Genomic DNA, 25270 nt, shown 5'->3' with positions numbered 1-25270 from the left:
ACACTGAAGAATGTATCATTTTCCAGAAGTTTTTCTCTTCAGTTTTTTCATCATGCTCTCTCTGATTTCATGTCAAGTCTCAGTGACTTATTGTTTATTTATTTCTGAAATATATCTTCAATTCTAGTATAGATATTTGCTTGTCTAACTTTTAGTTTATAGAGGCGCTTGCAGAGGAGAGAGAAGTTGTTTGTTGTAAAATCGCCTTAAAACACATGGAATGGGAAGGAGAAAAGCCTGATAAGTCACTAAGGGAATTATCTAAGAGCTCAAAACAAAAACAGGAAAGTACATTCAGAAGATTTTCTTCAGAGGATTCTACAGTGTGCTAATTTAATGCCGTTTCTAAGTATATCGTAAATTTAAAAAATAATTACCCCAGCAAACCAGTGCTAATAAAAATTGGTTGTTAAAGTGTTAAGAGTTAGCAGAATTCTATCTTTTGTCTGCATAGATGAGAATTAAAAAATAAGTAAATTAATGAAACTACTGCAGTGCACTGACATGACATTTACACATCTGCTGGTGGTGTTCCATTCTAGTGTCATTGAATTTACAATTATTTTATCCAGTAGGCTATTAACCATATATATAAAAAAAAGGTAATGAAGAGGTCACATTCTTAAGCTATGATAGATTGTACCACTTGTTTCTTTTTTCTCTCTCAAGAAATTTTTTTCAAGGTTTTAACAGAAGTGAAATGTTGGATGTACTGTCCTTTTAAGAACAGAAAGCCAATAATCATTATAAAATAAAATATTATCTATTAACCATATGCCATTTCAAAATTACAAATACCCACTTTAATCAGATCAACACTGTTGTAAAATAGGTTTATATTAGAAATTTGTCTATTGCATGTGTACTAGAAATACTATTCGTGAACAACTTACACATGAGAAAGACACATGAGCAGTAAAGCTGTATTGTTTACAGAACTTTTCATTTAAGATTTAAACAACGCTTGTATTTCAAAATGTGTAGTGAAATTTTTTAGTGGAAAAACTTGACAAAAATAGAATATGACATTTGCATCACTGGTTATGGTTATGTGTGTTTCACAGAGCTTCCTTTTGCAGAATAAAGAACCTTCTATAAAGAAATCAGAAGCATGAACATGTAAAATTTTTGCATGATTTTATTGTTTCTCATTACAGAATAATATTTTGTTTTGATTCATGAGGCTGACATTACCATTTTGGTTTTATGAGTTTATTTTAAACTAAGTTCAGTGATTTTTGACCTGTGTTTCTGTTAGTTTTTAAATCTACCAGTTATAAAAAAAGAATGGTTTATTTTGGAGGAAATCTCTTAAACTTAAAAAGTATATAACCCTAAGGGTAACGTGCTGTTGTGGTTAAGTGTCTCTCTTCCTATACAAATGTTAAATGAATGTAATTTATCAGATTAGATCTTGATTTTACACTCATGACTAATGGTTTACAGAAGATGTATTGTACATACCTCTTTGAATTGATATAAATTCTATAAATGGAAAGAAAATTATGTTTTGAATAGCTGCCAAGACAGAGTTGTTAGAGAACATGTTTTCAGTTCAAAAATGTGTATGGAATTCATGTCAGCGTGGAGTTGAGTCTGCAAGACAGTGAATTCAAGGATTAAACTGCACTACAGTGAAAACCCTGATCATGACAGTGAACTTTTGAGAAGGCAGTAAATCATAGTTATTGGGACACAAATTGATCAGAGAATTAAATGTACTATGGTAGATGAGAAGAAAGTTAATTTGTAGTGGTTAGAGACATTAATTTTCCATCTCAGTCATTAAGTTTCATTTTTAAAAAAATGAAGTGGCATTAAATTATAGAAGATTCATAACTGAAAGGCAGTTTACACATGAATCATTGATTCACTACATGACTCAGAATTCGTAACGGGAAGGAGTATTTTTACCTTCAGTCACCCACTTAAATCCAGCTCCAGCCTAAAGTGACTCAGCCCTGACCATCTGACAGCTGTTGGCTGTTCAGCTGTGCCATGAATCAATGGGGAAAGTGCTGTCAGCAGGCAGGTCTAGAAAACCCACCTCAGTAGACTTTTGTGGTCATGGCAGGGAAGGTAAGAGTTGCGTGAGCGTGTCATTTGAACGAATCCCAGAGAAGAGCACGTCATTTCTTTAGTCCCTTTAGTTCATGAAAGGAAGATCAATCTACCCATCAATAATGAACATGGAACTGCAACTGTGCATTAAATGTGTAAATGAATGTACAGTGCTATGGATATACAATACTCTGAGAAGTGTTCAAACTGCAGGTGATTCTGTCTACAGGGGGATTTTGAATTATGTTGGGCGGTTATCAGGAAGCACTTTTCTAGTGTGGATATGATCTAAATGCACTGAGTGATTCCGTCTTAGCTTGGGTGTGGGTCTAATGTGCCAACTTGGGAGCCCTGTTTTTCTCTGCTGTATTCTGTTGTCCTCTTCAGGTGGAATGTTGCTGGTCCTATAGCTCTTCAACACGCCTAGTATCATATTATTAGATTGTTAGAGTGCTTTCTTTGCTATAAGAGAGATTTACAGCTCTGTTTATCTATTTTACAGATAACCATTCAGAGAGACAGTGGGTTGGATGTCAGTTCCCCTAAACATGGAAAAGTGGATATAGACAACATGCCGCATGTTGGTGGAAATATGTGGGCTGGTGGAACAGGTTTTTCATTGTTGTTTTTTTTAATGGATTATTGCCAGATATCTAAGGGAGATGCTGTGTGAGTCAAAAATGGTTTTATAATGCCATCCTCCGCCTAGAGCTATTTTATCCAATACAGGGTTGCTTTATTGCCAGTGAAAAGAAGTATTTGCAGTGTCTAACTAAAACTGTATATAGCAGATCTCTTCTTCAATTACATTTTGTTTCTTTTCATTGGCCATACAGAGAACTAAAAAGCTTGCAGTTACAGAAACTAGGTTGAGCCATTTCCCATCCTTTTAGATGTCCCTGTAGCTGCAGCTACTACTATTTAGGTAGTGTAGGCAAGAAGTACACAGAAAGTGCATCTTAATTCTAAAAGGGCATAATAGTGATCACTAGATAAAGTGGTTTGGAAACAGTTTAAACCAACAAATTCTAGGGATGAATAGCTTTAAGGACTAGGAGCTTTGAGGAGATGTACAAGATTTTTATGTTCTATGATCCCCTTTATACAAGGTAGAAACAGTTATGGATCTGGTCACAAGGGACTATAAACACGAGTATTCCATGGGAGTTCTTCCTTGCCATGATAGTTGTTTGGCTTTGAAAATCTTTGGCAATAAATATTTCTACTGGGGATTGTTGGCAGCATTTCTGGAACATCTGAAGATATGGCAATGGAAGCTTTAAAGAAAATGTGTTTTTATTTATTATCAAATGCATATTCTTAATGATTTTTTTATCTCAACCATGTTAGGTGGGAGAGACACTGCTGGGTTAGGTGGCAAAGGTGGGCCATATCGACTGGATGCGGGCCATAAGGTTTATCAAGTATCTCAGGCTGAAAAAGATGCTGTTCCTGAAGAGGTTAAGAGGGCTGCTCGAGAGATGGGTGAAAAGGCCTTTAAACAGAGGTAATGTGAAAATCTTTATTTTCCTTTCCATTTCCCAGAAGAATTTGAAAAAGATGGCTAAAAAGAATGTTCTGTCTTAACTGCATTTATCAGCTACATTACCCTGTTCATTCTCATTTAACAGAGCTTACCAGCACACGTTTAACTGTTCTGGACAAGATGTATAGAATGTTTTATTGAATTAAGCTGCACTGTTAAAATGACTATGTGATTTGGTAGAGTAAAACATAACTAGGTGGATAAGGACAGTGATGTCAATATTTATCTTTTTAAAAAGGGATAAACCATATGAAAATTTCTGTGAATTTAGATGAATCCGGAGGGCATGTTGTTAGGAGTTTATCACCTAACAAATGTCTTTCAAAATGGACCATTGCAAGCAAATTTCTTCTGTTTGAAAGGTCTCTAGCCAAAAGTTGAGTTGTGGCATGCTTTCATGAATTTCTACCTCCCTGTGTGGTCATTTAGCAAATTTGTGTTAGAGGAAATTCCTGGATACCGCTACATGCTGTGGGAACAGTGCAGCTGTGCCCTGTAAAATCTGAGTATCTGTACATGAGGTAACAATTTATGTCCTGCAAAAACCAAGTGAGTTGGTATGTACCAGCTGTAAATGGAGCCTATTATGAAACCACATTTGACTTGGATTATTGTTCTGTACCACCTGGATAGTTGTGGGAACTAACAGGTAAAAGTTAAGAATAGGGAGGAGGTTTGAGTCCTCAGGCTGACGAAAAAACGTAAGAGAAACTGCAAATTTCACTGCATTGTTTATACAGGATTATCTGGAAGGGAGAATTTTCATATGAAAATTACTGATTACTTTCCTGGCTAGGTAATATTTCTTGTCATAAACATTTTAAATTGCCCTATTTGACTAGAATGAAATTAGCAGCTACTCTTGAATAGAGGCAGTATTTTTCATGGTATTTTCCTGAACAAGCTTTTACTGGGAATTGATGTAGAGTTTAACAAAGTAAAACTGTGTGTGAGGTTCTTTTTGTTTGAAAAAAAGTGTTTTCTTCACAGATTTGAAGATGCTGAACTCAGATAGCAGGATCCATGAAATTAAGTGCATAGGCCTGAAAGTTACCTTTTCCTGCCTCTAATGAATGTTGGCTATAATGACTGTACAAAATTTTAAATATAAAAAGACATAATCATACTAAAGACAACAAAGATTTGATGTTTGATTTTAATATTGTCATTAAAGGACTAGTCTAAACAGCATTTTTCATGTATACTTTATGTTCCAGGCAAGTAACTTGTGATGGTATTAAAAAACTTGTAATTAGAAATATAATTAGCCTATACATACTTTACTATTCATTTATAGTTAATTTAAAAATCAATATTTTCAAAACACTGTGAGTGAAATTATGCTGTTATGAAGTGCTTGTTTGAAATGAACTAGGCACAGATAGGCCAATATGCTTTTGCTCAGGACTGATACCAGCCACATCCTGGATGGTAGAGTAGCCAGATACACAACTGCTGCCTTGCTACATGTTGTTGGGTCATGGACAATATTGAACAGCACACAGTCCTAGCATACTGTGGGGGCTACCTGCCCCCTTGCCCGTTCTTCACAGTTGGACCTCTGTAATAGCATTCCAATTGAGAATTTCACCAGTTTAGCAGTATCTGCTTAGCTACGATGTTAAGAAGAATGATACAGAACTTGAAATGAGCAAACTTATAGAAAAAGCATATATCTAGTTTCATGGTGCAGGTGTTGTGCTCTCTAGACAGGAAAAGTGTTCAGTGACATGACTCATTTTCTATGTGGCAGAGTACATTTTTGTTAATGTTCATTTAAAACTTTTGTTTCAAGGTTTCTTCATTTTATGAAGCACAAAGATAACTATTTGAGACAGTTACTATTTGTAGGTTTTCAGGGACAGATTTTATAGTGTGTCTTTACCTAACTTTTGTGCTAAAGCATGAATCAGGATATGTTTAAAATGCTCCAACAGTGAAGTAATGAATAGACACTCATGATCCTTTTATGTACAGATAGCAACACCTGAGCCAATAAAACCTTTCGAATTTGATCAGTTTTCAGTACATCTGCTTTACTTCTCAAACTTTAAAGCAGATTAGGAGAAAGTCGAAGGATTAGTAACTTTAATAAGTTTTGATGTGATTCAATCCCTGTAGACATTGGCGAACACCTGCCTTGTCAAAAAATCACAAAAGCAGCTGCCACTTCTTTAATTTGTCTCTTCTGTGTGCTTGTTGCCATCTGAATTTCCCTGTTATCAAGTACAAAACTTTCAGTTTACATAAATAAATATAAGATATGCCTGTTTTCTAAACTGTTCTTAGCTCCCTGTTCTTTGCTTTAGATTGAAAGAGATTCAGATGAGTGAATATGATGCATCAACTTACGAAAGGTTCTCTGGAGCAGTTCGACGCCAAGTTCAGTCACTCCGCATCATCTTAGACAATCTGCAGGTAATCTTAGATTCCCTAATAAAGGAACATAGTGAGGTTATTACATTAGGCCCCAAATACTATCCTGCTACTATTCTGTTACTGTGTGGTGATCATACCTTTGAGGCTATAATCACGGTTAGGGAAAACAGTTTCATATTACTAATTTAAAAGAAGCATGTAAGTGGGTCCCAGTGCTCATCTCTACAAGTTACAGTATTCCCATACCACAGCTTCCAGAGATTACTTATTCAGGAGCACAATTTTGTGAAAGAAAATACTGCTATACAGTATGAAAAGAGTTTGTGAAGGTGTGTAGAGCACAGTCTTTGTCTTTACCTCTTGTCCAAAAGATTTTTTTTTAGCTGAGAAGTGCAAATGCTAAAAGAGACACTCCACTCCAGTGCAAATTAAAAGAAACACTCCACTCCAGTGCAAATTAAAAGGGACACCTACTCCAGGTCAGTGCTTTACTGCATATACACCTGAAAACATGGATTTTTCTCAGGTTTGTTTTTGACTCTTGCTAATGAAAATAGGTATAGCCCAAATCTCCTAAGATCAAAACCGCCAGTTTGCCTTTCTTCTGGTAATTGATGTGGTGTTTTTTCTGGAGTTTTTTGATACTAGTGTTCATATACAGGGTAAATAAAATTGAAAGTGCATTGTTTCTAGGAGGAATCTGCTAATCTTCAGTGAACATTAAAGGAAAATTAATTTACTCCTTATAAGATATATTTGATTATAAATATTTCTGTTGAAGACTACTAACCACTAGTGTATATATACCTTAGTTTGTTAGTTAGTCACTGTGCTGTGTCTTCAGCAATAAAACTGACATATAGAAAGAAATTACTTTGTACGATAAACAGATTCCACATTGGGTCAAGAAACTCAATTCCCTGGTATTACAAGTAAGAAGGGTAATATTTCTTCGTCTTACTTATATCTTTAGGCCTTTGTAACTGCAACAACATTACTACCATCACATATATACACAGAGAACCAGTTTTATTAGCCTGTTTTATTATGAATGTACCAATTCAGAGAACTCCTCACGTAATGAACATTTAAGATGGACATGAGTAGATGATGCATGCTCTTAATATGTGTCTCAGTACAGGACATAGACAGGTTTCTATTGGAAAAATTTAGATGTAAGTCTCAGGTTTTTTCTACATCATTTATATCTAGATTTTTTTTTTACCATGTTTCTAGCACACATACTATTGGAAGCATACTGTGGGTATGAAATGAATAAGTGAATCTTCAGTTTGAAGTCTGTTTTTAATCTGCCTTATCTATCCCTTGGAACCAAAAGTCTTATATTCAGGGATCATGTTAATCATAATCAAAATATAACATACTTTAATATAAGGAGACCTATTCTCTTGCTTTGTTACAAAGGTCATTTTAATATCAAGGCAAAATCTTATAAGCCTCAGTATTTTATGAGACTTTAGTAACTTCCTGCCAAAATCTATAATAGCTAACCACAGAATTAGTAATCGGAATCTATGATGAAAGAAACAAATCACTGAGTTTAGAAAAGCTAGATCACAGAATAAGAGCAATAGTGAAAGCAAATTTTTAACTTTTTAAATTTTTATACAGATGTTGGTAGGGATTTTATTAGAAGATGCTGTAGGAAAATTAAGATAAATGATAACAGGAGCTACTTAGTTGCAAAGTGCCTTCTGTTAATAGGAAAGCTGAGTCCAAGCACATTTCATATGATCTTTTTGAGAGGGAAAAAATTTATTTGGATTCTTCAGCATTGTAATTCATTCAGCCTTGATGAAGAACTCTTTTTCTCTGACTAGCTCTATGTACACCACAGGTTCTCAACTAGAATGGTGTTCTTTCTATTACCAGTCAGACATTCCTCATATCTCAAATAAGAAGCCAATGGCACAGTCCATTCCAGTAAACTTTGCAGCTCAGATGTCTATGTGCTTTTAACTTTATAAAAATCCCAAATTACCTTCTCAGTAGGGAACAAGCTTGGCTTTTTAAAAATTTTTGAGTTTGCTTTGTTTCAAACTTAGTCTGTTTACATAATAGAAATATGGTGCCCATGTTTATTTAACCTGGATTTTCTTTTCAACATATGCCCTTTTATTGTTGGTTTTGTGGGTTTGTTTAAAATATGTTATTTTGATTAAATTTTACCTCCCTAGAATCGAGAGTCTGGGATTCAGGTCCAGTTGTCTATAGCTCACCAAAAGTTAGTAGTAGCAGAAGAGATGTTTGGAATAGACTGATCCTTGAAAGTGATACATAAGCATAGTCTGAGAATGTAATTTCATTGTTCATTTTATTTTTTATAACTCACTAATCTCTGTCAGGTCTTTGAACAACATTAACGAAACCTTACGGGTATTTGTTTATCTTCTGTAGAAGTAGCAAAGCCAGAAGTCCAGGAAATCCAGTCACTGATGAGCTTTCCTCTCTCTCCTAAAGCTTGTCTGTCTGAGCTACAGATTCAAAAGGTTATGGTCAGTCAGTAACTCAGAAAGGCCTTCTTAAATGTTAGGTGACTTGCTTTCCAGAAAGTACTTCTCTCTTAATTGATTATTACAGAAGGAATCAGGGGCAACTGTCCCTTTAGCTTCTGAGCTTCATGTAGGTCCCCACACTAGAACAGAGCCTACTGGGCTCTGTCTGATTTAGACCATGTGGGAACTATCTGGTCATAGCAGCAAGAATAAAATAGTGACAGTCCTAGAATAAACATGGCTCAGAGAACTGAAAATGTGAAAAACCCTGTGTCCTGTCAGTAGCAGTTTTGTGTTCAGCAGCTAAGGGAACATATTTGTCGTGTTTTCCCAGAAACAAATGCAAACCACAACTGGCAGTGTTTCATACCATCCTATATCATTACGAGTTACATATTTATGTGATCACTTCACATACACATCTTCTTCTGTGACATTTACAGACATCACAGTTGTAATTTGCAGGGTTTTTTGTAAATATGCCTGTGAAAAGAATTTGCTTCCAGTGAAAAGAATTACTGCAGTGGTGCATTGTGATCAACCACTCCCATGCTGATAAGATATGGTATCTAGCACATTTTTCTAATTTAAAAAGCAACACAATTAATATATTTTTTCATCTATATGGTTGCAGCGTATTGAAATAGTAATGTGTTGTATGCCCTTTCTAGTCAAATATCAAAGGAAGATATATATGTATTAGTTCTAGTTTTCTCTTAAAATTGTAAGTGCTTTTAAACTTACATTGGTTTTAAACATGTGAAAATTACATTTTAAAAATCCTTTGGAGCTTCTTTGTTATATGCAATATTTGCACATTTTATAACACACATACTTAAGAGAATTTTTTTTTCAGCTTTTATAAGAGGAAATAAACTCTTAGGAGTTTATTCTTCTAAGAATTCCTAAGAGGAATTCTGCATGGAAGAGGCAGGTGCTAAGTAGCCTAAATAATTTTAGTATTATTTTGGAAAGAGGTTAGATCAGATTTTGTCAGCATTCTTTCCTATTTTAGTAGACAATGTCAACTCTGTGTTCCTCCAATAAAATTTCAGCTCAAATACTGGCATTTGTTGCATAAGCTTCAGAAGGTATTACACTGTTTTTAACTTTCTCCATAGTAAAAAGCCTTCTCACACTGCTGTTCCTTGAACATCAAATAGCCACAAAGCTAAAGCATTGGCAGTCAAAAGAATAGTGAAACTAGTTGAGAATTTATTTGCTCAATGATGCTGAATCTTTATAATGTTCTGTTGTTTGTCCCTCCTGCCTACTGAAAGGAAGCAAATAACAAAAATTTGACAAAACATCAGTGCTAAGGAAATGTTAAGGATCTACCTCTGTTCCAGTACTTAGAGTGGTTAAGATGACTAAGAACAAAGTCGTCTCAGCTACATCACCTGGAAAGGTGCATGATTCATTTTAGACAGGCTTTGCTTACTCAGCAGCATGTTGTCTCCAGGAGCACTTTTTTAGTGGTTAGCTGGAGCGTTGAAATTTGCCACTGGCTTTTTCACAGCAGGAAACCTCCCTACAGTGCGACATTTTGGTGCGACATGTAGAAGTCACCAGGAGTTTGCGAGTGTCTCTTTGTGATATTACACAACTCTGAAGGCAACAAAGGAATTAATCCTTTCATCCCACGCATATTTAATGATAGTGGAAACTGCTAGTTGGTGGTACAAACAAACTCATGGATGCCCTATGGCCAAAGCTGGTTAAAGTGAGGTTGACTGTAGCACCATGGAAGTGTATCAGAGAACACAACTGACTGAATTCACAACCTAAGAAATGCTTTCCACTTTCCCCTTCAGTGATTTCCATGTATTGGCATTGTTTTTGCCTCCTATCAGGAAACATTTGTAAAGCTTTTGACACTAGCTAACTAAAAAACCTGTATTTTTCATAGCTATGTAAATTCTCTACTCTAAAATTAATTAATCAAAACATTTTTCTGTGGTTTTGTAGTCTTTCTGCCTACTTATTTTCACAGGCAAGTAGTCAATTACTCTTGAGTAATTACAGACAATAGGCTGTAGTCCAGAACACCTTCGTCTTACACACCAAAACAAAAACCTCATAAATTTTAACCCAAAATCAAAGATTCTCTGAGCCTTAAGAAGGCATTATCTGCCTGCTCAGAGTGTACATAACTCAGATTTATCCTTTCAAATCCCAGGCCTGCAGTTCACTGAGGATTTGTCATATAAGACTAACAGTTCAACAGAGAGCAATTGCTTTTCGTTCCTGAAAACCAATGTTTAAGGCAGTTTGTGTCCTGCTGGATATTTGATTTTCCTCCAATTGGTAACCAACAATTTGCTGAGAGGGCAAAAGCATTATATGTATATAAATTCAAAATTGTCTTTCCTTGCTGAATCAGCAAGGATGTGCATCCTTACTAGGGTGTAGATCTAAACAGAAATTAAATAAATGATGAAACCTGTATATACAGACTTTACTGTCTTTAGATGGAAATTACATATTATGAACCATGATGAAGCTATCCTTTGAAAACATTCTTAAATATGTTCCTGATAACATTGAGTCTTCAATATGAATTGCATGCTCTGTGGATAGGAGTACCATGAATATTTGAGTTCCTGGATTGTAATGCAAGTTCATCAAGTCAGGCTGCAGATAACTAGTGTCCCTTTAACTAAAACAAAAGAAGTATTTAATGGACTGTCTTTTGAGTACCATGATTTTAAAAGTAGGGTTTTTTAAATATATAACTGGTTTATTATTAATACTGTTTTAAAAGAAAGCATTTACCATTGCCTGAGGTGAATACTGCTTAGTTTTATCTTTAAGTCACCCAATGATTTTTCTTGTGCTGCTTGGATTGAGAATGCATAACAAATGATCAGTTATGTGTGTCCCTCTGGTTGTATGTATTTCTGAACAGGCTTGCTACACAGATTTTCAGCATATTTGCAAGAAGAAAGGTTAATATTTCTGCAGTCCACAGTTAAACTTCCATATATGAAACAACTTAAAAAAGACAAAGTTACAGAGGGAACATGTTCTTTGTCAGTGTTAATTTTTCCTTCAGAGAAGAAGAACAGGAGAGCTATGAACATGTGTTTGGATTTCTTTGACTTATGCCAAAACTATCACATTGTTACAAAGAAAATTAATGCATGTGTGATCTGCAGTAGGTCTTAAATTGTCTAACATACACTCTCGTCACTGAGTGAAGTAAGATTTCTTTTCTGTTGTAGGCCAAGGGTAAGGAAAGACAATGGCTGAGACACCAAGCTGTTGGAGAGCTAGATGATGCCAAAATCATTGATGGGCTGACAGGAGAAAAAGCCATATATAAACGACGGGGAGAACTTGAGCCACAAGTAAGTATCCAACAAGAAACAGGGAAAGGTGGAGAAGAGCTTAACCATTTTGCTGGTTTCATAGTGGCTGTACAGTATGTGTGTTTGAGTTTGAGTAAGTTATAGGGATGAGAAACTCAGAAGAATCATCTCTGGCTTGGGATGTCCCTGATACAGAGACAACCACAGAATGGAAAATTTACTTTACCTCTTCTTATAGTCTTACATGCATATTTCCTGTTGGCCACCCTCAGAGAGAGGACACTGATACAGGCAGTGCTTAGTTTTGATCCAGTGAAACGGTTTTTATGTTCTTATTTTGTATTTTAATGACCGTAAGGCAGTTAGCAGAAAACATTTATTTTGTTAGTTTTTACCAAAAAAAAGGAAGATATTTTCTCATAATTTAATTTTTGTTAACAAATGTGCTGATACTCTAGAAATTAAAAAAAAAGAGTGGTTTGCAAATGTCTTTTCCTTATTCTATGGGATGCAAATAATTTCAACTTCTACAGATATTTGGATTTACAATAATAAAAATTATGATGGAAAAAAAAGTATGAGGAAAAGCCGTTAAGATATGACAAAGTTGATTGTCCTATGGATGAATTCAGCCATTCCTTAGAAGGCATTATGATTAAACCTATGTGAGTCAGGAACAGAGAAACCACTTGAATCAGACCAACAAAACCTGGCCAAAACTTGTGGGGGTAATACATAATATTTAACAGTAGTACTTAATGACAGATTGCAGTTTTTAACCACACAAAGAATTTTTTTTTAAATAGCTGAGTACAGCATCTTTTTGCATATCAACTACCCACATTTGATGAATCCCTGGTATTACTTTTTATGCTGTTTGGTCCTGATGTCTATTGCTTTGAACAATTTATGGGACTTGACACTGCCTGTGTGAAAGATCAATAAGGGAAAAGTGATTGAAGCCTCAGTTCTCGTTTGTTTCAAAATGTGTTTAGTCCATGTATCAGTTTTAAGGCTTTGTAAAAATAATTCAATAAGGAAAAAAAAACAAATACCTTAAGTTTGTGCATAAAAAACAAAATAAATGTTTGATTTAATGGTCCCTCTTACCTTATGTTTTTGTGAGGGCAGAGGTGCCACAGCCTATAAAAAGAATAATTAAAAGAATAAAGCACAGAAATGCTTTACACGTAAAAGAAAAATTTTAGTTATTTGTTTATAATGTGACTGGGTTTTTTGCTAGATCATCTTCAATAGCCTCATACTTGAATCCAGACACATCTCATTGCATGCTAAATAAAACACCTACCTTAAATGTACTGTGCCAAAAATCGTTAAAACAGATGGGATTTGTTTTCAGAAAAAAATAATGGTTTCACCATTAGAATAAAGAATAAACTAGTAGTTAATCAGAACAAGATTTCAAGCATTTTTGGAATGTTATTAACCTCAGCAGACAAGTTTTTACAGTCTTATACGAATCCCTGTTAGTACTGTAAGCCAAGGAAAAGCATTTCCATTATGAGCCTTGGCAGAAAGAGCAAATTTGAAAGTCTCTTATACTGAAATAAAATGTGAAGAATCAAAACTGAAATAGAAAAAGTATTTTCCTGAGAAATGTGTGGAATCTTTTGAGGTATTTTGTTTCCAGTCATTGAAGGTGAAGGGAAAGAATGAGCTAAGGTATCTGTCAAGGAACTGGTTTGAAATAAAAAAGAAGTTCAAATCTTTTTTTTTTTTACAAAGAAAAAAAAATATGTTTGCTGAATACAATTTTCTTGCTTCACAAAGCTCATTGGGTTCACTTTCTAAAATGTTTTGTTATTACTGATGTTTAGCTTAGTATTATGTTAATACTGATGTTATTACTGATGTTTAGCTGTTATTACTGATGTTTAAACCCCATTAATATTGGGGTTTGTTCTGTTGTGTTTCCCTGTCAGCCTGGGAGCCCTCAGCAAAAACCCAAACGCCTGCGCCTGGTGGTGGATGTTTCTGGCAGCATGTACCGCTTCAATGGGGTGGATGGACGGCTGGAACGCTCCATGGAGGCTGTCTGCATGGTCATGGAAGCTTTTGAGAATTATGAGCACAAATTCAAGGTAATTGCAGCTGGGCTAGGAGCTCTGTGGTTATTGCACAGGCTGTGTGGAGCAGTGGAAAAAATGTTTCAGCAGTCAGTCTAGCCAAAGAGCATTATTCATTCCCACAAGGAAATAAAGACAATAATCTATTTCTAGCAACCTGAAAAATAATACTAGTGAAAGGATAAGAAACATTACACATCTCAGTAGAGGAGGATTCAATCTAAGAACTTAAGATTTCAATTTAGTGAGATTTGCTCCTTTTTTCTGGTTTTATCTGTTTCTTTGAGCAGAAATGCTTAAACCTACAGAACACAAGTAAATATAAGCTTCAGGACACGCAAAGATGCTCTTCTGTCTGCCCAGAGTGCACACAGCAGTACTTTGTCATGGGAAAAGACCAAACTTCTTTGTCCTTATTTGTGTTCTCTTCCAGTTATCTGAAAGCAAGAAAATAATTTCTTGTACTGAAAGATATTAGTTCCAAATGTTATTTAATGGTAGCCTGCAAAGGAAATGTAAATAAATTTAATACCCTTTTTGTATCAATAAGCCTAAACAAGGTTAAGAGCATGTTTCTTTGACCATAAAGAAAACAGTAATGACCAGTCTCAAGTTGGTTCTGGGCAGATTCAGTGTTTAATGGAAGAACAGAGATGCCCAGTACCTTTACTGAAGAGCATCTCAAACATAAGAATTATAATGCATCTAAAGCAAATGTAAAATCTCCTAAACAAAATTAGTAGAAACATAGTCCAGATCAATTCAGCCACGTCTGCTTCACATTGTTCCACCAACAACATAATCCTTCAGGTTTCTGCTCTTCCATGGAATCTCATAGACAAAATCAGGCCATATGGAGGTATGTGCTTCTAGAATGTCTTCTGAAGTACAATCACGCAGACTTTTCAGGGGAAAAGGCTATAAAAGGAGACAGACATTGTTTTTAGGCTACTTTCCTAAGGAAATGAGGCACATGCTCCCATCTTCTCTGGCAGTGATGCTTTCTCACCCTTAAACTTGCTTAAACTGAGCACGTTGCAAAATTGCAAACAAATTGAAACCGTAGTTTTGTTCCTAGAGTCACTGCATTCCTGCAAATGTAATGAAAATAGGCTAGGTAGAAAGTGATCCTCTTGGAGGAAAATGCTGTAATTGTTTTAAAATATCACTGACTCAATTCTGTAAAACAGTTGACAATCTGCAAGATGCTGCTAATTTTTCTCAGGACAAAGCTGAAGGTTTGGTATGTCTGCAAAAATAGCATACATTTCTCATATCTAAAAGAGGAACCATTTGAAAAAATAGAAGAACACACAACTGTGTAGTGTGCAATGAGAAATCTGCAGTTTATCACTTTTTTCTTTCTTTCTTTTCCTTATCCTTTCCTTGACTGGTTTTATAAAAGTAAACTTTTTTGGCCTGCAAGGCCTGCAAGGATCACCACAATATATACTGCAAATTTGAGGGGTTTCTTGTACAATGGATTGAACCAATGGGATCATCAGGCTTGTTGAGCAAAGGGGTTTTACAAAGTTAAGTTCCCTTCTGCTATCTAACTTCAGTGCAAATTCTGGAAAGCAGTTCCTGGCTTTCAAGATCACTTTTCTGGTGATGCTTAGTTTAGTTCTCTAATAAATATGGTTGTGAATTAGTCATATGAACTTTTCCTTGGCTGTTTTGTCCTCCTAGTTGAGCTTTCCCCATGAGTGGTACACTTTGCTGTCATGGATGATGCTGATTGTCTCATTGGTCTTGACAGCATGACTGAAGGTAGAAAATACTTTCTCTCTGCCTTCTTATACAGAAGAGCTGAGTATTGGGTATGTGACTGTACCAAGCAGTAATGAAGTTATCCTTCATGAAAGGGCAGACAAGTGCCAGCAGGTATTTGTCAGCTTTTTATGCTTGCATGGGACATCCTGCCTCCTTCCGTTTCCCATAAGTGCAGGCAGTGAATCATTCCTTGTCAAGAGGGAAACGGGAAGCCCATTGCACAGTGGGGAAATCCATTTAAATTAACAGCCATGTTTCAAAGCCCTCCTCCAATGTCATCTCTTCGTGCTTCCTCTGAAGTGCTTTATTAAAGAAAAGAGTGACACTGACTGAGATATTATAAGCCACATTGTCAGTCTTATCCTAATAATGGAGGTTAAGTATGTTCCTACAAATGCCCTTTGGCCCCTTTAAATGTGTGGATGCATCACTTACACATGTATGTTATAATAAGCAAGCTATTTTGCAGGATTAAATTTTGTTCATCTTTGGAACATCTCATTTTAGGTGCCAATTGTTTGAAATTGTACATAAGGGCAGTTTGTTCTTTATTTTATCTGAGGTACATGTCTGTCTCAAACTGCATGGTTTTATATCACCCCTGATTACCATCATTTGCACACATGATGGCAGATTGAGGAGGCATGTCCAGTGAATTATCCAACAGCAATTTTATGAAACCTTTAAAATATTGTGTCTCAATAAATAGCCTGTTATGTAACTGGTAGGAAAAGCCTGACTTATTATTTATAGCTATATTAAAGGGATATTGCCGATTTTATATACCTGTTTCAGCATTTAGTGTTTGTAAAATCTACTATGGAGGCAACACTGCTAATTCAGGAAAAGAAGAAATGGTTCACATTCTTGGCAGAATAGTTTCTTTTAAATAATAAAAAAAAGGTTTGAAATAAATTTAGGAAAATAAATGTTTAGTGTTGTCCAAAGAAGAGATGAATTTATAAAGGTCTAGCCCTCCAGCAGAGTTCTGTCTAATTCACACTGCCTTTTACATTCAGCACACATCTTCTTTCAGCTTTTTAAATGCCTTCAGAAATTAATCCTTTTGGCATGGCAGCTGCAGAAGACAAAGTCTTCCATTTTACCCATTTTAGACAGCAGTAACCATCCATTCAGTGCAAAATGTGACAGTGGAATAGATATTGTTTTAACCTTTCCTTATGGAAAGAGACCAACAAAATGATGCTGTTTCAAGACACATGTTTATATGTTGTGTACTCACAGCTCTGAATAGAGCAGTTCTTGTCTCAGTGTACCTGAGGCTATTGGAAAACAAGCTGCTGTGTACCACAATAATATGTGAATTCAATTAAGTCTTCACTATGGCAAACATGTATTTTGCTGCTGGATTTGTCCTGAGAGTCTTTGCTTGCAATCTGTTTTGTAAAACAAAACAAAAGTCAGTTCTGAGTAAGATCATATCACAGCTCTTCTCTTACTGGTAACTCCATCCACGTAAATTTTCCTAGGGAATTTATGAGAAAAAAACATCAGATTGGATCCTTGCTTTTCAAAGGCCCTTCTTCTGTGCTCATCTTTAGCTACTGCAAAGGAAGAAAACTGGTTTTGACAAAACCTTCACGTGCCTGCATGTGTTGGGATTCCCAGCTGACCAGGTCTATGGAGCTGTCTGCACCTATTCTTTACAAGCACTGCACTAAGATAATATGAAATCACTAAGGGTTCATTTGCTAGAACGCAAATCAGGAGGTAATAATTTACTGCAAGGAAACCTGGATGAGAGATTTAAATTCTTTGCCCTTTCAGAGTGAGCTTCTTTGATCCAGTTTTACTGCTGTCCCAAACTCTGTATTCCTGAATTGTGACAGATTCCGTACATTCCCCTGGGCAAACATCTCCCTTCTGTCATTTCTAAAGCTTGACTGTGAGCCTACTCCCATCTCTCCCTCCCAGGGAGGGTCTCCCAGGCAGCAGTCCTGTGTTGACTTAATTCAAATCAGTGCAGCTACATTCCCATCCCCTCCTTTGCTGGGGCACATACACTCACAACCTCACAGCTGGGGGAGCTGAGCTGCCCAAAACCAACCTCACACTCATTAGGCTTTGGCTACTCCTGGTCCTTGACTTAACTTCCAGAGGGATCAGAGGACCATGAGGACCAGAATGTGAGGGCTGGTGACCACAGCTCTTCCACAGCATGGCAGGATCTCACTCTGTTTTTCAGGAGGCCCTGCTTGACCCAGAATGCAGCAGTCAGGATGAAGCAAACAGCCACTTCTTCCCCTGCTGCCTCACCAAACATTTTTAAATCACAACTAGCACAGTAAGCTGTCAGCAAAGAAACAAGGAAACTGATAACATCTGTTAAAGATAAGCATGGTACTCAGTGCATGCATGGGCACACACAAAGAATAATAAGCAGCTAGCTGAGAAGGGAGCAGACGAGACATGATGTTCCCAGGTGAACGCCTTGACGTGCCTGTGATAGTTTGCTCAGATCATTTCAGCCTCACCTTGCCTGCACCCAGGTTGTATGTTCCACCTTACGCAAGAATGTGGAGGGAGCCAAACTGTAGGGTCAACATCTAGTGTTTCCTCTAGGAGCTACAGCAGTTCCCCTTATGCAGTCTGTCACATATGCTCAGGCTTTTTGAGATGAAAGGTTGGTCTATTACTGGTATATGCCAAGATCCAAAACGATATTCCCAAATGGCAAAGTTTGGCCTATTACCATAAACTCGGTATGGCAGAGCTGATACCAGGACACCCACTTGAGACATCCAGGAAACCAGAAAGGAGCTTTCTACAAAGGCTTCAGCCTTTTTACACAGGAAAATGACAGTATTTTGCTTTACATAGTAAAATTGTTGATTTAAAAGTGATGCTGAATACAAAACTGCTCAGCAAAGGCTGTGCAAGGTTTTATAATTAAGAGCCTATCCTGAAGACGTGTGGAGATTTCTGACATTGCATAAGAACCATGAGCTCTGTATATTTTCTGCTCCATTAAACCTCTGCTTTATTTAATTCCTCTGATTTGAATTATCTCTAGGTTTTAAAATAACACTCATGCACACACTTCTTGTGTGTGGTTCAGGATTTATTAAACAGGATTTATTCTTGTTTTAATTAGGAAGTATGCTGAATGTAACCTCAGCATTATTCTCAAAATCTGTATATTTTCATTTGCCATGTCTTTATATTCATCAGGAAAGAGAGGGTCTGAGGCATTACTGGTGATAAGAAATAAGTTTTGAAGAGAAAATGTGCCAGACTGGAAGCTTTGTGTGAGGCTGAGTAGTAAATACTAGACATGGAAGAAAAAAGGAGAACAGGAATGTTTTCCCGTGCCAACAAAGCAGAAAGAAATGGGATTGTATGGGGACTAGATTATATAAAAATTTTCTACAAGGAGGAAGTCTGGGTTATGTGAGGCTGTCATAAAATGATCTGACCTTGGGTGAAATAATCTATAGTATGTGGCACGTTTGCTGTTTCACAGAGGGAGGTGTCACCTTTAAAAGTGTTGTTCCAGCTGCTATAGCTTTCTTTCGATATATTTTTAAGCGAATTAGTGATGTGGAAACAAAAAGAGCTTTGTCTATAAAGAATGCAATTTCTCCATTCTCTAGGACCTGACATACCAAATAAAGTGGCTTTCATTAGGGAAGGCAGAAAAACTTTGAGGAATAGACCTGCCTTTTACGAAATGATTATATGGGAATTAGAGATGGTGAACCCAGCAGGAATCTGTAACAGTACATGAAAAAAAGAAAACAGAAAGGCAAAATATTGCATAAGGGCTCCCTGTCAACTAAATGCAGGTCTGTGCCAGCTAGTCAGGCATGTTCATGCTGAGGAATTGCCGGCTCAGGTCTCTCTGGGCTCAGGACCTGTACACTGTGCTCTGTTGCTTGGTGTAGACAGCTCTTAAATCCATTTTTGTCCTGCTCATGAATTCTCCCTGGGGTGACTGCCACATCCATAACACAAAGGGCAGGTCAGGACCTTGCCGTAACTCAGCTTGTCTTGGTTTTCATGTAACAACAATGAAGCTCTCACATAAAACAGAGACATTCTCAATATTGCATTATTTGTTCAACACGATTTTTGAACTATTACAGTTCTATATGTCATTTTTGCAACATCTTTCACAGGAGAATCATGTGCACACCATCTCCTTTGAAAACATACAGAGGCTCTTGGAATGCACTTCTCTACTTACTGTCAGCAATGGCTTTGATCTGTTATGCACAAAAATAAGAAGTGCTGATTTTCAAAAAAGGCAGCTTGTAATACCTTTTTTTTTAAGAGCAGAATGAGGTCACAAAAAAGGTTCATCAAACATAGCAGCTACTGTCAAACAATGTGCTTCTTGTTTGTCAGACTCAAGAGGATGAAAATTGCTGCTTTAAAAAAAATACATGGACAATGTAAGAGGGCAAGGTCTCGATCTTATGCATCACTGCTCTGCAGGTGGTGGGATGATGTGAAAAACAGACCATGGAAATAAGTAACTTTTCTTTAATTTCATTGTTTAGAAATTCTTTCCCATGTTTTCATGTCAGTGAGAAATTGCAATTAGTTTTCTTAAGCAGCTCATAAAGAGAAGCAGGGAACAGTATATGGGTTTTCTTGCTGAAAGCAAATTGCCTTTGATCTGTCTTATATCATTGTGGCCCAAGTGCCATTTCTGACTAACAGATGACTGATGACATTTCTTTCTTGTAGTACGATATTGTTGGACATTCGGGAGACGGCTTCAACATCGCATTGGTTGGGAGTGACAAAGTTCCCAAGAACAATAAGCAAAGATTAGAGATTCTTAAGGTAAATCCTATTGATCAGTGATGCTAGATAATTAAGGAGTTTGTGACTGCAAAAATAAAATTGTGGGTGGGTCACAGAACACAAAACATGAGGAGAGTAAAATAAAAGAAGGACAAGAAAGCAAAATCGATGTATTTGCATAAAATTGAAACAGGACCTTTCAGAGACATGGCAGAAAACAAATTATGCCAAAATAGTAGATGCTGGGTACACTTTTTTCTGGACTGCTGTGGTCATAAATGTGTTATTTTGACTATCTGTCAAAGGATAGGGGAAGTTCCAAGCATTATATAGTGATATAGATAGCTCTGCCTAAACCATGTGGTGATACTATTAGTGCATAAGTAACTAATTTGAACTGTAGAGAGGTCCCAGGTCAGCAATTTAGCCTGGCACCTTCAAGAAGTTATGTATCACAGTAGCAGTGGAAAAATGTGTCAATGCCAGATTGAAAACATATTAAATCACAATCATGAAGTGAGTGTACTCACCAAAATTTTACTGTACTAGGATGAAGAAAAATTGAGTATATTGTAGGATTTACCTATTTGGCAGCTTGATAGGTTAGAACTGTGTATTTGAGTTTCCTTCAAAAATTATTTGTAAAAGATTGGGAGCTACTTCAGTTAAAAGGACTGGATTTAGTAATGTCTGATATTCCTTCTGCGGGGAAACAGCTTCATCAATGAAAACAGTGTATTTATTTCATAACAGCTCAAACAAAATGTTTCATAACTTTTAAATCTGACTGCTACTGTTATAAGTCAGATATTTTATAATAACTGGGACACTACTAGGATTTGGCAGTCTAGTGCAAATTATGAACAGGCAGGAGCTGGTCATGGTATTAGGAAACTAAGCCCTGATTTCTTCCTTAAATACACAGGAATGTAGCTACTCAAACTGCAGCTGACCAAAGTATTTTACCTTCCCTAAGACCCAGTCTAATTAGGTCCATGTGTGGGTTTTGATTGTTTGACCCACTGTGTTTTTAGGAAGTGCTGTCTGTCTTAACATTTGATATACTATATACAAAAAGCTGCATCTTCTCTTGTACCTGGAGTACTGCCCGCATTTCTGATGCATCCCCTAATACAGCAGAAATGAATATTTAGTCCTTCCTGTGCTAGCTGAAATGAATGTTTATTCCTAAAGTCATCTTACGTATTTCCATGTGGTTATGCTGTGCACACAGACGATGCATGCCCATGCTCAGTTCTGCATGAGTGGAGACCACACCTTGGAAGGGACAGAGCATGCCATTCGTGAAATTGCCAAGGAAGAGGCTGATGAGTATTTTGTTATCGTCTTAAGTGATGCAAATCTTGAACGATACGGTATTCAGCCTTCAAGGTTTGCCCAGATCTTGACCACCAATACTCAAGTCAATGCTTTCGCCATATTTATAGGATCCTTGGGAGACCAGGCAGACAGGTGAGTACATTTGTTTTATGCTTAATACCATTTGCTTTCATATGTCATAAATCTACACTATGCTTTTATTGCAGTGAAATTTGGCATAGTTGGCCCTGCTGTTGTTATGCACTAAGGTTTTGATTGTGGTATTGTAAAATCATAGAATGGTTTGGGTTGGAAGGGACCTTTAAATATCATCTATTCCAATCCTCCTGCCATGAACAGGTATGTCTTTTACTAGATCACATTGCTCGAAGCCCCATCCAACTTAACTTTGACCACTTCCAGAGACAGGGCATCCACAGCTTCTCTGGGTAACCTGTGCCAATGCATCATCACCCTCATTGTAAAAATCTCTTCCATATCTCCAATCTAAATCTACCCTCTTCCAGTTTAAAACTGCTGAACCTTATCCTATCATTACAGGCCCTGGTGAAAAGTCTCACTCCATCCTTATGAGCCCCCTGTTTTTATTGAAAAGCCTCAATAAGGTCTTCCTGGACTTTTTTCCTCTCCAGGCTGAACAGCCCCGATTCTCTCATCCTGTCTTCATAGGAGAGGTGTTCTACCCCTCTGACCACTTTTGTGGTCCTCCTCTGGACCCTCTCCAAGAGGTCCGTATCTTTCCTGTGCTGAGGACTCCAGCACAGCACTCCAGGTGGGATCTCACAAGAGTGGAGTAGAGGGACAGAATCACCTCCCTTGACCTGCTGGTCATGCTTCTTTTGATGGAAGAAATCCAGGTTATAATTGGATGTCTGGGCTGCAAGGGCACATTGCCAGGTCATGTCCAAGTTTTCATCCTTTTTTTTGATTATTATTATTAATAATATTTGGTTATTATTATTAATAATAATATTATTAATCTACTAGCAAGAAGCTAGTAGATAGCTTCTGACTTGTGTCAGGAAGGAGACTGGCTTGTGGGTCCCACAGACATCCCTTGTGGCCAGCTAGTTGAGAGCATTCTGTGCATCCAAAGGAGGCAACTGAAGCCATCCTACCACTGGAGGATGTGCGCTATCCGTGTATGTAATATCACTGTGTAATCATAACAGAGACAGGGTGCCTTTGTCATTGCCCAGTGTGTGGTTCCAATGCATGTAGGCCTATGAAAAGAGAATAAAATAAAAGAAGCTAGAGTTTAATGGTCTGGGTTTAGTTCTACTACATAATTTCACTTTAAATTGTTTGGGCACAAGGGAGAAAAAGGAAATTATGTCCCAAGTGTCCTTCCAGGTTCCACATCCACTGAGGACAAGTACATGCAGCAAAAGTCTGATATAGCCGCATATATCAACAGTGTCTTTTCTGCTTCTGAGTCTTCAACTAGAGCAGAATGAGAGAAATCCCAAAGGGAATTAGCCCTCAGTACATAATTTTAATCAGTAAAGGGTTGAAAGATACAGCTGCACAGTCACCATTGTGGCTGCATGTCTGTACATCAGAGCTGCGTTATGCGTCAAAAGAGAATCTGTTCTGAAAGATTATAATTACAGAAAGTCCTTTTACTTTTGCTAGGAATTAAAAAAAAAAAAGGCATTGACCGTGTCCTGCTGTGTAAGAGATCTTATAATGGCCTAGTTCACTGGGTATGGAAAATGCACACAATGCTGTCACTGAAATGCATTTCTATGTATGTGGAAGTCCAGAATTAGACAAAGCCTTCCTGTAACTGCTGTGGGGGAAGGAGAAGGGAATTCTCTGTTGCTGCTTTTTTAACAACTAATTTTAAAAGTGAGACTTTGCTTAGTATTGGAGGAATGGTGTGGAGCATAAATTCCTTTAAAAAGCAGTGAAAAATAAATCCCAAGCTTGCTAACTGTATGTGAGGGAGATGGAGTTTGTAGCATGCATCTAGCTTAACTTTTTTAAGGGAGGTTAAGCTGTGAATAAAAATGTGTTGGATTAATATTGAGAGAAAAATACATTTCCATCTAATCTGCTGCAATCTCAGGGAAGAAATATAAAGAGCACATTTAGAATCACTGGAGATGTTGAACTGAAAGAGCTGTGGGTTCATGGTAGTCGATTTAAAGTGCCTTCATTTCCAGTGTATATCTCTAGCTGCCACCAGCAAGCCAGTTTGGTGACACCTCATGGGATCACTGATACCTTGATCAAAATGGAGTTTTGGCATGTCAGAAAGAGGACCTGGATAGAAATCTCTGGAAACATTCTTGTTTGTCTAGCTGAAAGGATCTCTGTGCCTTAGCTGCTCTTACCGTTTCCTCCCACTGCTGCTTTCCTAAACCTTTAATTGCATGGTGACAGCGATGTGAATGGCACGGATTGGGAAGGTATTCGAAAGGAAAACATCCATTCTTAAGGAACTCTGGCTTGTGGTAGGGAAGATAATTTGAGATGGTAATTGTCTCTTGTCTCTCATTCTGCTCCTTAGGCTGCAGAGGACGCTACCAGCAGGTCGGTCTTTTATTGCCATGAATACCAAAGAGATCCCCCAGATTTTGCAGCAGATCTTCACTTCTACCATGTTATCAAGTGCCTAAGCATCACTGATGTCATGGTGTGTGAATTTAAAGAAGAAACCCACTCCTGCTGCAGATATAAACCCTAAAGCTGAGGATGAACACATTTCTTAATAAAATACATACTGTTCTCTAATCAGCAAAGCAACCCAAATCTACACGACAACCAGGCTGTAAATTTTCACCCCAAATCTCTCAACCGACTTAGCATATTCAAAGAAATGCAGCGGGGAAGAGGATGGCAACAGAACAAATGTTTTTCCGGAGGGACAAACAAATAAAGGACAGTTTGTGATCATTTCTCTGTGTGCCGTGTTGCCAGCACTACAGTATCATCTCACCCTATTTTATTAAATACGGTTCACTGGGATTTGGTAATATTATGCAAGGCAGAGCCAGGCAATCTGTTTCAGTGTTTTGCGTGCATATGTTTGAATGGGTGGTTAACTCCATCTCCGATTTAAATAAGACTGCTCTTGTCAGGCAGGAAACCCTTCCTTCCTCTGCTGTTGCTTTCTTGTCTTGAGGGGCATCGGGGCTTCACCCCGATGCTGAGAACAATGGAGCAGTTTGGAAACAATGACCATCACATGTAAACATTCATTATCTGATCAGGCAGAGTTGTCAGATCTAGAGAAAGTGCCTGTTAAGAAGGAAAACAAAACAAAAATAGATTCGTTCAGTTCTGCCTGCGAAAAGTAAAGGGAGAGGGTCTTAAGAACACAATAACCAGTGTTTCCAAGGAGGGAGCTACTGCAGTGGCTCCTTTGCATGGCTGATTATGCTGTCCCATTGCACTGTTGTACAGAATCCCTGGGATGGCCTCAGCACATGGGGGTGACTTTTATGTCTGGAGACAAAAAAGTTACTAATGCTTTGC

The 25270-nt window shown here is 37.2% G+C and overlaps 1 protein-coding gene across 1 annotated transcript in view; it reads left to right on the top strand.

The window, feature by feature from the left end:
* The window catches only part of VWA8 (von Willebrand factor A domain containing 8), a 186340-nt gene extending 161300 nt beyond the window's left edge, over positions 1–25040 (top strand). Inside the window, exons 38-45 of the mRNA XM_027674295.1 lie at positions 2564–2672; positions 3412–3568; positions 5917–6025; positions 11727–11852; positions 13757–13915; positions 20387–20485; positions 21681–21919; positions 24303–25040. Coding sequence (XP_027530096.1) covers positions 2564–2672; positions 3412–3568; positions 5917–6025; positions 11727–11852; positions 13757–13915; positions 20387–20485; positions 21681–21919; positions 24303–24411 — 1107 coding nt within the window. The 3' untranslated portion in view covers positions 24412–25040. The remainder of the gene's footprint in view (positions 1–2563; positions 2673–3411; positions 3569–5916; positions 6026–11726; positions 11853–13756; positions 13916–20386; positions 20486–21680; positions 21920–24302) is intronic.
* Positions 25041–25270: the final 230 nt, after the last annotated feature.

The sequence above is a fragment of the Neopelma chrysocephalum genome, unplaced genomic scaffold (assembly GCF_003984885.1).
Source record: "Neopelma chrysocephalum unplaced genomic scaffold, ASM398488v2 Primary Assembly neopelma1_25, whole genome shotgun sequence".
NCBI lineage: Eukaryota > Metazoa > Chordata > Aves > Passeriformes > Pipridae > Neopelma > Neopelma chrysocephalum.
This window is presented reverse-complemented; position numbering and strand designations above follow the sequence as displayed.